Source organism: Entamoeba dispar, genomic scaffold (assembly GCF_000209125.1).
Source record: "Entamoeba dispar SAW760 scf_1105229462189 genomic scaffold, whole genome shotgun sequence".
Taxonomy (NCBI): Eukaryota; Evosea; order Mastigamoebida; family Endamoebidae; genus Entamoeba; species Entamoeba dispar.
In genome coordinates this window covers 127621-141992 of record NW_001855068.1, presented here as the reverse complement: position 1 = coordinate 141992, position 14372 = coordinate 127621, and the positions used below count along the sequence as shown (strand labels likewise).

The following is a 14372-nucleotide window of genomic DNA, read 5'->3' as shown; positions in this document are numbered from 1 at the left end:
GTAGAACACTTTCATATAAACATTTATTAAGATTATATGGAAGAATGAATTTACTTTTATCTCAAATTGATAAAAAACAACAATTAAAACAAGATCAAAGAGGTGGTACTTATAATGAATCTTCTGATGAAGAACAAGAAGAAAAAAAAGAAAATCTTGAAGATTTTGATAATTCAATTGATATGGATGATAATTTATATAATCCATCATCAACTAATGAAGATGGAAATGAAATGAGTGAAGAAGAAATTGAAAATGATGATTTGTCTCTCTAAAAAATGAATGATTTTTAAATTTATTAAGTTTTAAGAAAGAATATTTTAAAGAAAACAAGAAAAAAAAAAGAGATATAAATATAAGAAGTTTTTTTAAAAAAAAAAATAATAATAATAATTGTAAATAATAAATGGGAGGAAAAATATCAAAACAAGAAGAACAAAAGAAAGAATATACAGGACAACCAGAAGGAACACCTTATTATGAAATTCAAGGATGTGAATTAGCTAAAATGATTAGTACTAATAATAAAGAAATTTATGATAAATATGGAGGAATTATTGGAATTAGTAAAATTCTTAAAGTTGAATTAGATAAAGGAATTTGTGATGAATCATACAATAAAAGACAAGAACAATTTGGAAAAAATAGAACACCAGATCCTATTATTATTCCATTTTAGAAAATTTGGTTTGAAGCACTTCAAGACAAAACACTTATTATTCTTATTATTGCAGCAATTATATCATTAATATTAGCATTTGTTGTACCTAATTCAGTTAATAAATGTTTAAATAAAGAAAAAGAAGAAAATAAAGAAATTAATACAGATTGGATAGAAGGAATAGCTATTTTACTTGCAGTTCTTGGAGTTTCACTTGGAGGATCAGTATCAGATTATTCTAAACAAAAAAAATTTTTAGCTCTTTCAAAAGAAGAAAAAGATGTTGGAATTAAAGTTATTAGAAATGGAAAAAATCAAAAAATATCAATATTTAATTTAACTGTTGGAGATATAGTTAATTTAGATGTTGGAGATATTATTCCAGCTGATGGAATTTATATTCATGGGAATGATCTTTAGAATTGATCAAGCTAATATGACAGGAGAATCAATTGCAATTAAAAAAACAGAAGAAAATTTTATTATGATGTCAGGAACAAAAGTTACAGATGGAAATGGAAAAATGCTTGTTGTTGCAGTAGGACCAAATTCATTATGGGGAAAAACAATGGAATCAATTAATCAAAATAAAAATACACCAACACCATTACAAGAAAATTTAGATGAACTTGCAATTAAAATAGGATATTTAGGAATAGGATGTGGAATAATAGTATTTATTATTTTAAGTATTTATTATATAATATCACAAATTACACATAAAGATGTATTAAAAGCAGATGAAAAGAATGGAATTATTGAGGGATGTCTTGAATGTAATGTTACTAGAGAAAATCCAAAATGGGAAGAATATTGTGAAAAATATTCATTTGATTGGAGTTCATTAACAGGAATTATTGATTATTTTATTATTGGAATTACTATTATTGTTGTTGCAGTTCCAGAAGGACTTCCACTTGCAGTTACTATTTCATTAGCATATTCAATGAAACAAATGTTTAAAGATAATAATTTAGTAAGACATTTAAAAGCATGTGAAACAATGTCAAATTGTACTAATATTTGTTCAGATAAAACAGGTACATTAACAGAAAATAGAATGACAGTTGTAAATGGATGGTTTGGAGGAATTAAAATGGAAACAAGAGATCAAAGAATTGAAATTACTAAAGAATATGAAGAAATAATTAATATGAATATTTCAATTAATAGTTCACCATCTACATCATTAATTGAAGAAAAAGGAGAAATTAATGTTATTGGAAATAAAACAGAAGGAGCATTATTAATGTATATAAAAGAAAGAGGAGTTGATTATTTAGAAATTAGAAAAAGAAATGAAAATAATATTTATCAAATGTTTGGATTTTCAAGTACTAAAAAGAGAATGAATACACTTGTTTGGATAGACAAACCAAATACTATTAGAATGTTTACAAAAGGAGCACCAGAAATGATTTTAGAAAAATGTAAATATTATATGAATGAAAAAGGAGAAATTAAAGAATTAACAGAAGAAATTAGACAAGAACTTGAAGAATGTCAAATAAAATGGGCATCTAAAGGATATAGAACATTATCATTATCATATAAAGACATGGCACCAGCTAATCCTAATAATTTAGAAGAAAAATATGAAAGTGCTAATGAAGAAGGATCTATTTTATTAAGTTTATTTGGAATTGAAGATCCAGTAAGAAGAGAAGTTCCAAGAGCTGTTACTATATGTCAAAGAGCAGGAATTATTGTTAGAATGGTAACAGGAGATAATATAGCAACAGCAAGATCAATTGCACAACAGTGTAATATTATTTCAAGAGAAAATGATATTGCAATAGAAGGACCTAAATTTGCAGAATTAACAGATTCAGAAATTATTGAAAAATTAGAAAATCTTAGAGTTATTGCAAGATGTTCACCACAAGATAAAGAAAGACTTGTTAAATTACTTATTAATCAAGGAGAAGTTGTTGCAGTTACAGGAGATGGAACAAATGATGTACCAGCACTTAAAGCAGCAGATGTAGGACTTGCTATGGGAATTAGAGGAACTGATGTAGCTAAACAAGCATCAGATATTGTTATTTTAGATGATAATTTTCAATCAATTGTTAATTCAATAAAATGGGGAAGATGTGTTTATGATAATATTAGAAAATTCCTTCAATTCCAATTAACTGTTAATATTTCAGCACTTTCACTTTGTGTTATTGGTTCTATATTTATTGGTGAATCACCATTAAATGCACTTCAAATGTTATGGGTTAATTTAATTATGGATACTATGGCAGCTTTAGCACTTGGAACAGAAAAACCAACAGATTCATTATTAAATAGAAAACCATTTGGTAGATTTAATTCACTTATTTCAAATATTATGATAAGAAATATTATTATTCAAACTATTTATCAATTAATTATTATGTTATCAATTGTTTTTGTTGGAAAATATATTCCATTCCTTAATTCGCCTTGTGGTTTTGTTAAAATTGTTGGTCATTCTGGTGGTGAAGATTTTAGTAAATATTGTGTTGGTGATAATATTGGTTTTAAGAGTATTAATGATGTTAAAAATGATACTATTAAACTTCAAACTTTAATATTTAATATTTTTGTTTTTTGTCAAGTCTTTAATGAATTTAATTCAAGAAAAGTAAATGGTGAACATAATGTCTTTTCTAATCTCTTTACAAACTTTATTTTCTTATCAATTATTGCTATTACTATTATTGTTCAATTTATTATTGTTCAATTCCTTGGTATTTTATTTGATGGTATTCCTTTTATTCCTTTACAAGGTCAATATGGACTTTCATGGCAAGCTTGGTTATTATCTCTTCTTCTTTCTTTTATAACTTTAATCATTGGTCAAATTTCTTTCTTTATTCCTGTACCTACATCTAAACCAAAGAAATTTAAAAATAAACCATCATTCCTTACAAAAATCCTTTGTTGTGGATTTTGTGATAAGAAAGATATTGTGACTTCATCATCTGAAAGTTCTGATGATGATGATGATTTAGAAAAGAAATCTCTTCTTAGTAATTAAATTTAATTTACAATTAATTCTATTATTTTTATCTTTCTCTTTTTTTTAAAAATACTTGAATTTGAATTTGAATTTATTTTTTTATTTTTTTATTTATTTATCTTTTTTCTTTTATTCTTCCTTTAAAATTTATTCTCTTTCATTTTATTTATTCTTTTCTGTGTTTATTGGTAATTGTACATTTGATTCTTTCATTAAGTATTTATCAATTTCAATAAATTATCATTGAAATATCATTGAATACATCAAACAATAATTTAGGTTAGAAACTATTCATTCTTTAATATCACTTTTGAAATTATCTCCTTTTCATTTGTTTTTAATGACATTCTTTTTATCAACAATACTCTTTTAGGACAATTTCATATCATAAAGTGTTAATAAATATGTCTATCAATTTACAATTTTATAATTATTTCATAAACAAGTAATGTATAATAGAGAAGTATACTATGTTTATATTAAATGTTAAGTTATTTATTTATTCATATTGAGTTGGTTATTTCTATTAGTAAATTCTGAGTTTTGAAATCATTATCATCTCAATTATTTGATTATGGTTTTTTTAATCTTTCTTTTTTAGTATTGATATGGTAATTATGAATTAAATATTAAAAGTAAATATGAGAGAAGACATACAAAGAGTGTAGAGTATTATTTTATTTCTTGAATGATTATTTACCAATTTTATTATTGTTTTAAATACATAACTTCATTAACAACATTCTAAATCTTTTTATTCTATTTCACAACAATGAAAGAATAATGAACATTTAAAAGACTTTAAAAGTTTAAATTGTATTTGTAATGTTTTTTAGATACAATACTTATTTATACTATTATAAAGGTATGAAAAAGAAACATATGATTATTAAAAATGAATAAAATCATCAAACACTCATCAATTCAAGTATCTCAAGAATGCATTTCAAATTCATAAACTTTAATTTGAATTCTTAGTATTTAACAGTTGTTATGATAAAACGAAAGATACTTCAAAATAAACAATCAAAGTTATATTAATATTTTCAGCCATAATCAAACTTAACATATCTTAACTCTGATAATTTATAATTATAAATTATACCAATTAGAATGGGTATTGATTCAATCTGTGTTTAGATGATTCCATATAAGTAATAATGCGTTTTAAAACAATGAAATATGAATAAGAATAAATTGTAACTAATATTTCATAATTATTGAATATCATTAAGTATAATATAAAAAAACATTAATTACTAAAACTATCCTATCATTTTCTATTATAATTTAAATCTATTAAGAAGAAAATGATACAGAATTTTATTTACTCAACAAATGAATTGTATCTTTCTTTAATTCTTTTTTCTTTGAAAATAAATAACAATTTTTATTGTGAACTATTATTATTTTTAAGTATTATTTTGTTTTTCTAACTTATTTAAAAAAATAGAGAATCATCGAATTTCAGTTGAAATTCAATGTATCATTTCTAATAATTCAATATAAAATACAGTATTTTTACTATTAACTTCAACTTTTTGAAAACTTCCAGAAAGTTACTTTGATTTTTTACTCTCCAAAAGAAGAATAGAATTGAATAGAATAATTGTTATTTTTCTTAATTTTCGCTTTTACAAAAGTTGGTGCCACGTTAAAGAATTTTAAAACAAATCTTATAGAAAATTATTGAGAAACAGAAGAAAGTAGATATAAGAAAAGAGAATCACAAGAAGAAATTCTCATTTTAGCAGTGGAATCTTCTACCCACGAGACCTGTATTATATAAACTCGGACTTATTAAAAACATATTCATTTAAAAAAATTAAACATGTCTTCGTATGATGTTGTCATTATTGGAGCTGGTTGTGCTGGTGCTTGTTGTGCTATGGAATTGTCTAAATACAAGAATCTTAAGATTGCCTTGTTAGAAAAGGCTAGAGACGTTTCTACTGGAGCTACTTCTGCTAACTCTGGTATTGTTCATTGTGGTATTGACACTACATTAGAAACGTTGAAAGGAAGACTTGTAGTAAGAGGAAACACTCTTATCCATGAACTCCAACCAAAACTTAACTTTGGTCTTACTACTTGTGGGGAGTTGATGGTTGCTAAAACTGATGAAGAAATACCTAATTTAAATAAATACATGGAAATTGCTAAAACTAAAAACGTTCCAGTTGAATTATGGGATTATGAAAGAATTCATAAAGAAGAACCAAATTTGAGTGAAAACATTAAGAAAGCTATTTATTGTCCAACTACTTCTGTTCTTGATCCTTATGAATTTACTATTGCAACTTGTCTTACTGCTAAAGCTAATGGTGTTCATATTTACACTTCCACTAGTGTTAATGGAATTAAGAAGATTGATAATGGGTATGAAGTTGTTTGTGAAAATGGAAAGAAATTCATTACTAAAGTTTTATTAAATTGTGCTGGTGTTTTTGCTTCACAAGTCTCAGAAATGTTATATCCAGCTGATTTCCATATTACAGCAAGAAAAGGAGAAGAATATTTATTAGATAGAAAGTTACAAGGAATGGTTAAACATGTTATTTTCCCATGTCCAACAGGAGTAACAAAAGGTACTCTTATTATTCCAACAGTTGATGGTACTATCATGGTTGGACCAACTGCTGACAATCAAGAATCTTACACTGATAAAACTACAACTAGTGAAGGGTTAAAGAAGATATTTGATCTTGCAAAATTACTTGTTCCAACAATTAATAGTGTAGATGTCATTTCTGCATTTGCTGGATTAAGACCTGCAATTGTTGAACATAATGATTTTGTTATTAGAGAGAATGAGAAATTCCCATGTTTCATTGAAGTTGTTGGTATTCAATCACCAGGACTTACTGCATCACCAGCTATTGCTGAATACACTAAAAACATTTTTGTTGAAGCTGTTAAAAAGTCACATCCAGAGATTGTATTAGAAGAGAAAAATGATTTCAAATATGTACCTTTAAGTAAGAAATTCAGAAATATGACTGATTCTGAAAGAGCTGAAGCTGCTAAAAAAGATGCAGCATATTCTAAAATAGTTTGTGTTTGTGAAAAGGTTACAGAAGGAGATGTTAATGCTGCAATTGATGAAGGAGCCAGAACTGTAGATGCAGTTAAATTAAGAACTAGAGCTGGTATGGGAAGATGTCAAGGATCATATTGTACTCCAAGAGTTATGGAAATTCTTTCAAAAAGATTGAATATTCCAATGACTGCTGTTGCAAAGAATTATCCAGGATCAGAAATAGCACCATATATTGCTGGTGGAGAAGAAAAGAAACTTACAGAAGAAGAATATCCATCATGGGAAACAATCCCAGAACCACATATTACTAAACCATGTAATGATGAAACTATTGAACGAAAAGAATTTGATATTGTAGTTGTAGGAGGTGGACCATCTGGACTTGCAGCAGCTAAAGCAGCACTTGATACAAAGAAAGACCTTAGAGTTGCTGTTATTGAACGTATGGATAGAGTTGGAGGAGTTTTATTACAATGTATTCATTCAGGGTTTGGACTTGGAAGATATGGAGAAGAATTATCAGGACCAGAATATGCATATAGACTTGGTGAAGAAACTAAAGCTGCAGGAGCAGTTTTTATGGTAAATACATATGTTACAGATGTTGAAAATAAAGGAGAAGAATATGTTGTCAAAGCAGTTGTTTATGGAACATCACCAGTTGAAATTCATGCAAAGAAATGTATTTTTACAGTTGGATGTCGTGAACGATCAAGATTTGGTATTAAAGTAGCAGGTACTCGATGTGCAGGTGTTATGACAGCAGGACTTGCACAAGCATTAGTTAATTATAAAGGAATTCTTCCAGGAAAGAAAGTTATAATTCAAGGATCTGGAGATATTGGATTAATTATGGCAAGAAGAATGACTCTTGAAGGAGCTAAAGTACTTGGAGTTTATGAAATTCTTCCAAAAATTTCTGGATTACAAAGAAATGTAGTACAATGTTGTAAAGACTTTAATATTCCAATTCATTTATCAGAAGTTGTTACTAGAATTAATGGATATCCACGTCTTACTTCAGTAACAGTGACAAAATGTGATCCAAAAACACTTGCACCAATTGCAGGAACAGAATATGAAGTTGAATGTGATTGTCTTTTGTTATCTGTTGGACTTATTCCTCAACCAGATTTAACTCAACAAGCTGGACATAATGTACAATTAAATCCAAGAACTAGAGGACCAATTGTAGATGGATTTAGATGTGTTGAGAAAGGTATTTATGCAGCTGGTAATCAATTACATGTACATGATCTTGCAGATGAAGCATCAAATGAAGGAGCTATTGCAGGAGAAGCAGCAGCACTTTCAGTAGGAGGAGAAAAAGAATCAATTAAAGTTATTCCAGCACCAGAACTTCTTTATTGTGTACCAGAAAGAGTTGTTATTAGTGATAAGAAACAAAAATTATCATTTAGATTTAAACAAGACTTTGGAAGTGCTCATGTTATAGCAAAAGTAGGAGAAACTATTATTGGAGAAGAAGAAATTGAACATGCTATTCCAGCAGAAATGGGACATGTTTGGGTAATTCCTAAAGATTGTCAAATTGGACAAGAAGTTATACTTACAGTTATTCCTAAACCACATGAAGAAGTTATAGAACAAAAAGAAGGAGAAATAGTAAAACATATGAATTGTATTGTATGTCCAAGAGGATGTCCAATTGAAGTTAAAATTGATGCTAAATCAAATGAAATTACATCAATTAAAGGAAATTCATGTCCAAGAGGAGCTGCTTATGTAAGACAAGAACATATAGAACCATTTAGAGTATTTTCAACAACTCTTCCAGTAGAAGGAGGAAATTTGATGAGAGTACCAGTCAAATTAACTAAACCAGTACCACGATCAAAAATATTTGAAGTAATGGAAATTATTCATAAACAATCACCAATTAAAGCACCAATCAACAAAGGACAAATATTAGTAAAAATACCAAAAATGACAGATATTATTGCATGTTATCCAGTTGTTGCTTTAGAAGAATAAAAACAATTAATTCAATTTTAAATCATTAAAATAAAAAAAATATAAATTTTTTTTTTCAAATAAATAAATTAAATTAAATTCATAATTGAAATATTGTTTTAAATTTCTTTTCATTACCACCACATACATAATATATCATTTCTTCTTTTGATAAGTTTAAAATTGCAGAATAAATTTGTCTAATAACAAAAACATCTTTTGCTTTTCTTAATGGACTTCTAAATGATGCAATAAAAACATTTTTATCTCTTTTAACAATAGCTAAATTACCATATTTTTCATGTAATAATTCTCCTATTTTTTCTGAGAAAAAACGACCATATTGTTTAATAATTGTTTCTCCAATTCCATTTCCTTTATGTTCATGATAATGAAAATTATTTTTAACAAAATCACTTAAATAAATCATATTTGAAAATAAATAGTCTTGATTTACTGTGTTACTTATTCTTTCATCCATTAATGTATTATAAATAATAGATTTAGTAAATGAATCAAAAGTAAAATGAGCTTTTATTGTAATATAAGTTGTTCCACCATAAATACTTTCAACTTCATGTGTATTTAAATTATATCTTAAAATAATAGAAAATGCTTTACAATTTTTATTTGTATCAAAAACATATTTATTTACTTTTGTTTTTGATACAATTTTTTGTCTTTCTCTTTGAAATAACTTTCTTTCAATTTGTTTAAGTTCTTTTGATGATGGTTGCATTTCAATAATATAATTTGCACAATGAATTCCTAAATTAACAATATTTTTATCTACCATTTCTATATGAATTGCATCATCCCACATTTGTGTATTAGTACTATCAATAGTAATTGTCATTAATGATGAATAATCATTGTATTGTTGTTCTTTAATTAATTGATTTATTTTTTGTAAAACTCTTTGAGAAATTTTTATTTCATCATAATAAATTAGTTGTTGAAAATTGTTTTGTTTTAGTGATTGAATTTTTTCAGAAAAATCATAACAATTACCACTTTTAATAATTCTTTTAAAAATAAATATATTTTCTTCTCTATCAATGTCTCCAATAACATGACACCCTTCAATTTCTTGATTACATTTTAATGAACACAATCCATTATCATCTGGCCAAAATACTCCATATTCAATATATCCTGTAATATCTTTATATTTTTCATATCTTTCAATATATATTACTTCACATGTTGGTTGAAGTTTATGTCCATTATATTCTTTTCTATTTAAAATTAACTCAATTAATTCACTTAAACTATTGATTTCATTATAATTTAATTCTACCATATTATTATATTTCTTTTCTTTAAAAAATAATTGACTATATTCTATTTCTAAACTATCTTCATCACCTCCTTCTATTTTCCAATATTTAATTGGTTGTATTGCAACTGATACTTCATCTCCTGGTAATGAATTATTTCTTTGTTTATATGGTATTAAAACTTCATGACTCTCTCCAACAAAATTAATTGAACAATACAAATACTCATTTAAATATTTTACTGTACTTGTAAAAATATTCATCTTAATTGACTATTTCTCAGTTTATTCTTCTTTTTTAATGACAGAACTATTGAAAGAATGATGCAATTTATTATAAAATTCATTTTTCTCTTTTCTTTTTTTAATCTATATTGTATTATTTGTTTTTCTCATCTTTTTAACTTATTCTTCTTTTTTTTTGTTATAACTCAAATAAATATCATTATTTATAAATTTATTTTCTTTTTTTTTTTATTCTTATCCTTTAAATTTCAAATTAGTGATGCAAAATTCATTTAAATACTTACGAAATTAAATTTCAATATCTTTCATTTTTCTATTTCAATTTATTTATTGACATTATATTTATTCTATTGAGTGTATTGTTCATGAAGTACTTCTATAAAGTATGTTCATCTCAGTGGTATCCACATTATTTCATTATGTATTTCATGTTTATATCTGTTGAATCTATTTTATCATTATTTCATAATGTTTTAATACAATGTTCTTTTACTATTCTTACTGTTTCTTTATTAATTATTCTATTTATTGTTATTATTACTGATATTACTTTTATTATTTATTAATTTTGTATTATTTTATCTTAACCATTTCTATAATTTACACTTTATGATTAGATATTAGATTTATCTTTTTATCATTTCATTTATTATTCTTATTAATCTTCTATATGAATATAATAATATTTATGGATTATTCAATTTTATTAATATTTCTTGTTTCAATGCCTTAAACACTTCATTATTTCTATTCTTCTTTTAATTCTACTTATTTGATTTTATTGAAGATGAGTTTCATTTTATTTTCTGTTTCTTCATTTTTTATTATATCTATTTTATATTTTATATTAGTTATTCTTGATATATATTTATTTATCAATTCATGGTTATCAATTTGCACCTTCTTGTTTACAATACAATTTTAATAATATATGTTCGATTAGTGTTATTTTATAATTAAAAATATTACATTATTTTAATTTGTAATTATTGTTTTGTTTATTTAAACAAATGTATCATTTTCTTGTATTAATTTTAATAATTATATTAATTTCTTTTATATTAATACTCTTCATTGTTTTAAATGATAATTTCTTAACATTCATGTTTATTGTATTTTATTAAATGATTATTTACATTATTTAATTTCAATTTAATATATTTAATATATTTATTCTTTAAAATTTTTATTAGTTTAGGTATGTCATTCTTATTTTGTATAATTTGATATATTTCATTAAATTCATTTTTATTAATTCTTTTACCACATGATTTATAAAATCTCTTCTATATTTCATTATTATTTATCTTCTTCATTTCCATTATTTCATTGTTTTCTTTCGATTTATAATGCACTATGTTCTTATTATTTTAATTTATATTCACTTTTATTATCATATTATTTCATCATAATATTCTAATTTTATATCTTTATTTATCTTGATTATTCTCATAGTGGTAATGATTAAACACTCTGTTTAAATTATCTGTTTATGTTTATAGTATTGAAACTCTTTTTTTTGTTATAAATTATTTCATTTAAAATTGTATTATTGTATTGATAATCATGATGATAAATAATAAAGTGACTCTGATTATTATTATTATTTCATTGATATGGTTATAATATTATAACATTGTTAATATCTTTCACATTTATTTGTTAATATAAGATTAGTTTATATATTTTTCATAATAATAATAATAATAATAATAATAATAATAATAATATTATTATTATTATTATTATTATTATTATTATTATTATTATTATTATTATTATTATTATTATTATTTTATATATAATTCCGTATTAATTATATTTTTTTATAGTTTTATTGATGGTATTAATAAAATATTCCTTAATACTCTTATGTCCTAACTCATTCTTTTATAACTACATTTAAAAAAATAAATTCATTATTAGTTAATGTTAGTTCATAAAAACCAATAAAACAAAATTATTTCTAAGAGATTTATCTTCTAATGATATACTTAGCATATGTAAATTCTATATTTTTCATTATTTCATTCTTCTTTTTCTTGTAAATATCTTGAATAACCGATTGTATACCATATTACATATTTAAATATCTTTCCATCATTAAATATTTTATCATTTTCATTATAAATATGAAATGTTTCAGTATTAGGAAAGAATTTTCTTGAATGTTCATTTAAAGGAATTGGATTAAAATGAAATCGTTCAATATTTCCTTGAAATCTTTTAACTCAGATTTCTATTTTAATAAATTCTTTAATATCACCAAAATACACTGATATTATCATTACTGAGTGATACCATAATTTCATTCTTTCTTTATCATTTTTTATTGTATTTTCCATTCTTCTTTTATTTAATTTGAACTTAAAATAATTTTAACTTCATCAATTTTTCCTCTTTATTTAAAACTCGATTTAGAAATTAAATTATATTTTTTTTCACAAAATTTTAATATTTTGAATGAACAAATATTGAATTATCAAAAGTTATTTCATTTCTTGTTTGTATTATTATGTTATAAATTATTTTCAGTAAATACAATTTTTTTTATTAATTACTCTTTTACCTTCTTTATTTTATCCTAACTAATACTAATAATTAGTTTATATGAAATTCATGATAAAAATAAGAATTGGATATGTATAATATAACCACATACGATTATTGAATAATTAATAAATGAAATAAACCTGTTAATGTTAAATCAAATATTTATTTTTATTATACTGTAGTATACTTATTTAATTTCATTATACTCATTATTATTTAATCATTAACTTATTCTTATTTTTTATATTTTGCTTCTATTGTCAATTCTCTTTATCAATCAATGACAATTAATTTCTGCTCATTCTTATTATTTTTGATTGAAATAACACAAACATTTATTTGTTTATTCATCTAAAAACAAAAAATAAATTATTTTTATTTCATTAATCTTTTTATCATTCAATAAAAACCTAACATTTTACCCATGAAACTCTGATAATATTTTAGAAGAAAAACACTCTTATTTGAGTTCGTTGGAAAGGGACTTTATGACAGAAGTAGAACTTTTGAAAAAGCTGAGGTAATTACTTCTCAATATGAAGACAATCCAATCGTGGGTATTAATTAACCTTTTTTTCCTCTATCATTAAAATATTACTTTGTCTTGTTTCATTTCTTTTCGTTGTTAAATAATTGGGACTCAAATATTGCAATTCAGAGATATCATACAATAATTAAAATGAATCAAAGTTATTAGTTATCATCGGATTATGAAATTGAAATTAGTTAGAATTTATATTAATCATTATTATAAGATTAAAAATGTTTATTATTGTGTTGATGGAATGTTGTTTGTTATAATAGAAGATATGTGTTTATAAAATGATGATATCATGTTGAAAGTATATTTGATAATGAAATGAATATAAGAGTATATAATGAAAAATGAACAATTTGATGAAGATGTTAAATGGAAATAAATATAATAATACAGTGATAAAGATATAAACAATAAAAATAAGAAAATAAAGAAGATGAAAGAAATATTAAAAATGAATAAATGAGAGATAAATAAGAAAAAGAAAACAAAAGATGAAAAAAAAAACAATAAAAGAAATAAAAAAAGAATAATAAACAAAAAATCACTTTCTCAAGAAATTAAAAAATAAATAACAATAGAAAGATGAATAAAGATTATTAAAACATAATGATTTAATTGTTCACTACTAAACAAAGAGTTATATAAAATAAAACTAATACTTATTTATCTACTTTTTATTTCAAATAGAAAAACCAAGAAAGATGAATTAAGGATAAAAAAAATTAATAAATTTTAATGGTTAATTATTTTATTATGTTATTTCAGTTATTGTTTATCATATGAAAAGATTTTACTAATAAGACAAACATATTACATTGTAAGTATTTTGTGTTTATGAATGATTTTATATATTTTATTAATGTAAATATTAATATAATGAAATATTAATAAATAAAAAGAAATATATTAAGAAGCACTACTGGTCTAATGGTAGAATTTCACCCTCCCAAGGTGGAGATCCGGGTTCGATTCCCGGGTAGTGCATCTTTTATTTATTTATTTTTTTTTTTATTTATTTTTTTTTTTTTTAAATAATTTGAAGAAAATTTATTAATTTTTATTTTATTTTTAAGATAACATAACTGA

The 14372-nt window shown here is 23.6% G+C and overlaps 5 protein-coding genes across 5 annotated transcripts, besides 31 other annotated features; 3 read left to right on the top strand and 2 right to left on the bottom strand.

The window, feature by feature from the left end:
* The first annotated feature begins 321 nt into the window (after positions 1-321).
* Positions 322-450: a microsatellite.
* On the top strand, positions 407-1081 carry EDI_199360 (cation-transporting ATPase, putative; the record flags this gene model as incomplete). Its single annotated transcript, XM_001739493.1, has 2 exons — positions 407-580; positions 680-1081. The coding sequence occupies 2 exons, from the start codon at positions 407-409 to the stop codon at positions 1079-1081; spliced, it is 576 nt and encodes a 191-aa protein (XP_001739545.1).
* A 64-nt stretch (positions 1082-1145) lies between these two features.
* Positions 1146-3671, top strand: EDI_199350 (cation-transporting ATPase, putative; the record flags this gene model as incomplete). Its single annotated transcript, XM_001739492.1, has 1 exon — positions 1146-3671. The coding sequence occupies one exon, from the start codon at positions 1146-1148 to the stop codon at positions 3669-3671; it is 2526 nt and encodes an 841-aa protein (XP_001739544.1).
* Positions 1328-1368: a sequence feature (AT_rich).
* Positions 3665-3725: a sequence feature (AT_rich).
* A 17-nt stretch (positions 3726-3742) lies between these two features.
* Positions 3743-3772: a microsatellite.
* Positions 3773-4734: 962 nt separating this feature from the next.
* Positions 4735-4757: a sequence feature (AT_rich).
* Positions 4758-5054: 297 nt separating this feature from the next.
* Positions 5055-5105: a sequence feature (AT_rich).
* A 379-nt stretch (positions 5106-5484) lies between these two features.
* On the top strand, positions 5485-8688 carry EDI_199340 (glycerol-3-phosphate dehydrogenase, putative; the record flags this gene model as incomplete). The annotated part of the gene is made up of 1 exon (XM_001739491.1): positions 5485-8688. One exon carries the CDS (start codon positions 5485-5487, stop codon positions 8686-8688), a length of 3204 nt encoding a protein of 1067 aa, XP_001739543.1.
* Positions 8684-8794: a sequence feature (AT_rich).
* On the bottom strand, positions 8768-10210 carry EDI_199330 (uncharacterized protein; the record flags this gene model as incomplete). The annotated part of the gene is made up of 1 exon (XM_001739490.1): positions 8768-10210. The coding sequence occupies one exon, from the start codon at positions 10208-10210 to the stop codon at positions 8768-8770; it is 1443 nt and encodes a 480-aa protein (XP_001739542.1).
* Positions 9682-9714: a sequence feature (AT_rich).
* Positions 10211-10276: 66 nt separating the features above from the next.
* Positions 10277-10434: a microsatellite.
* Positions 10435-10601: 167 nt separating this feature from the next.
* Positions 10602-10778: a microsatellite.
* Positions 10682-10853: a microsatellite.
* A 12-nt stretch (positions 10854-10865) lies between these two features.
* Positions 10866-10907: a sequence feature (AT_rich).
* Positions 10908-10933: 26 nt separating this feature from the next.
* Positions 10934-11066: a microsatellite.
* A 71-nt stretch (positions 11067-11137) lies between these two features.
* Positions 11138-11259: a sequence feature (AT_rich).
* Positions 11260-11298: 39 nt separating this feature from the next.
* Positions 11299-11455: a microsatellite.
* A 26-nt stretch (positions 11456-11481) lies between these two features.
* Positions 11482-11628: a microsatellite.
* A 255-nt stretch (positions 11629-11883) lies between these two features.
* Positions 11884-11922: a microsatellite.
* Positions 11921-11987: a microsatellite.
* Positions 11988-12002: 15 nt separating this feature from the next.
* Positions 12003-12031: a sequence feature (AT_rich).
* A 188-nt stretch (positions 12032-12219) lies between these two features.
* EDI_199320 (uncharacterized protein) lies at positions 12220-12537 on the bottom strand (the record flags this gene model as incomplete). The annotated part of the gene is made up of 2 exons (XM_001739489.1): positions 12220-12415; positions 12467-12537. The coding sequence occupies 2 exons, from the start codon at positions 12535-12537 to the stop codon at positions 12220-12222; spliced, it is 267 nt and encodes an 88-aa protein (XP_001739541.1).
* A 76-nt stretch (positions 12538-12613) lies between these two features.
* Positions 12614-12752: a sequence feature (AT_rich).
* A 152-nt stretch (positions 12753-12904) lies between these two features.
* Positions 12905-13004: a microsatellite.
* A 100-nt stretch (positions 13005-13104) lies between these two features.
* Positions 13105-13141: a sequence feature (AT_rich).
* Positions 13142-13149: 8 nt separating this feature from the next.
* Positions 13150-13282: a repeat region.
* A 193-nt stretch (positions 13283-13475) lies between these two features.
* Positions 13476-13519: a sequence feature (AT_rich).
* Positions 13520-13596: 77 nt separating this feature from the next.
* Positions 13597-13749: a microsatellite.
* Positions 13654-13742: a microsatellite.
* A 5-nt stretch (positions 13750-13754) lies between the features above and the next one.
* Positions 13755-13827: a microsatellite.
* Positions 13828-13998: 171 nt separating this feature from the next.
* Positions 13999-14041: a sequence feature (AT_rich).
* An 86-nt stretch (positions 14042-14127) lies between these two features.
* Positions 14128-14196: a sequence feature (AT_rich).
* Positions 14197-14272: 76 nt separating this feature from the next.
* Positions 14273-14315: a microsatellite.
* Positions 14316-14328: 13 nt separating this feature from the next.
* Positions 14329-14358: a sequence feature (AT_rich).
* Positions 14359-14372: the final 14 nt, after the last annotated feature.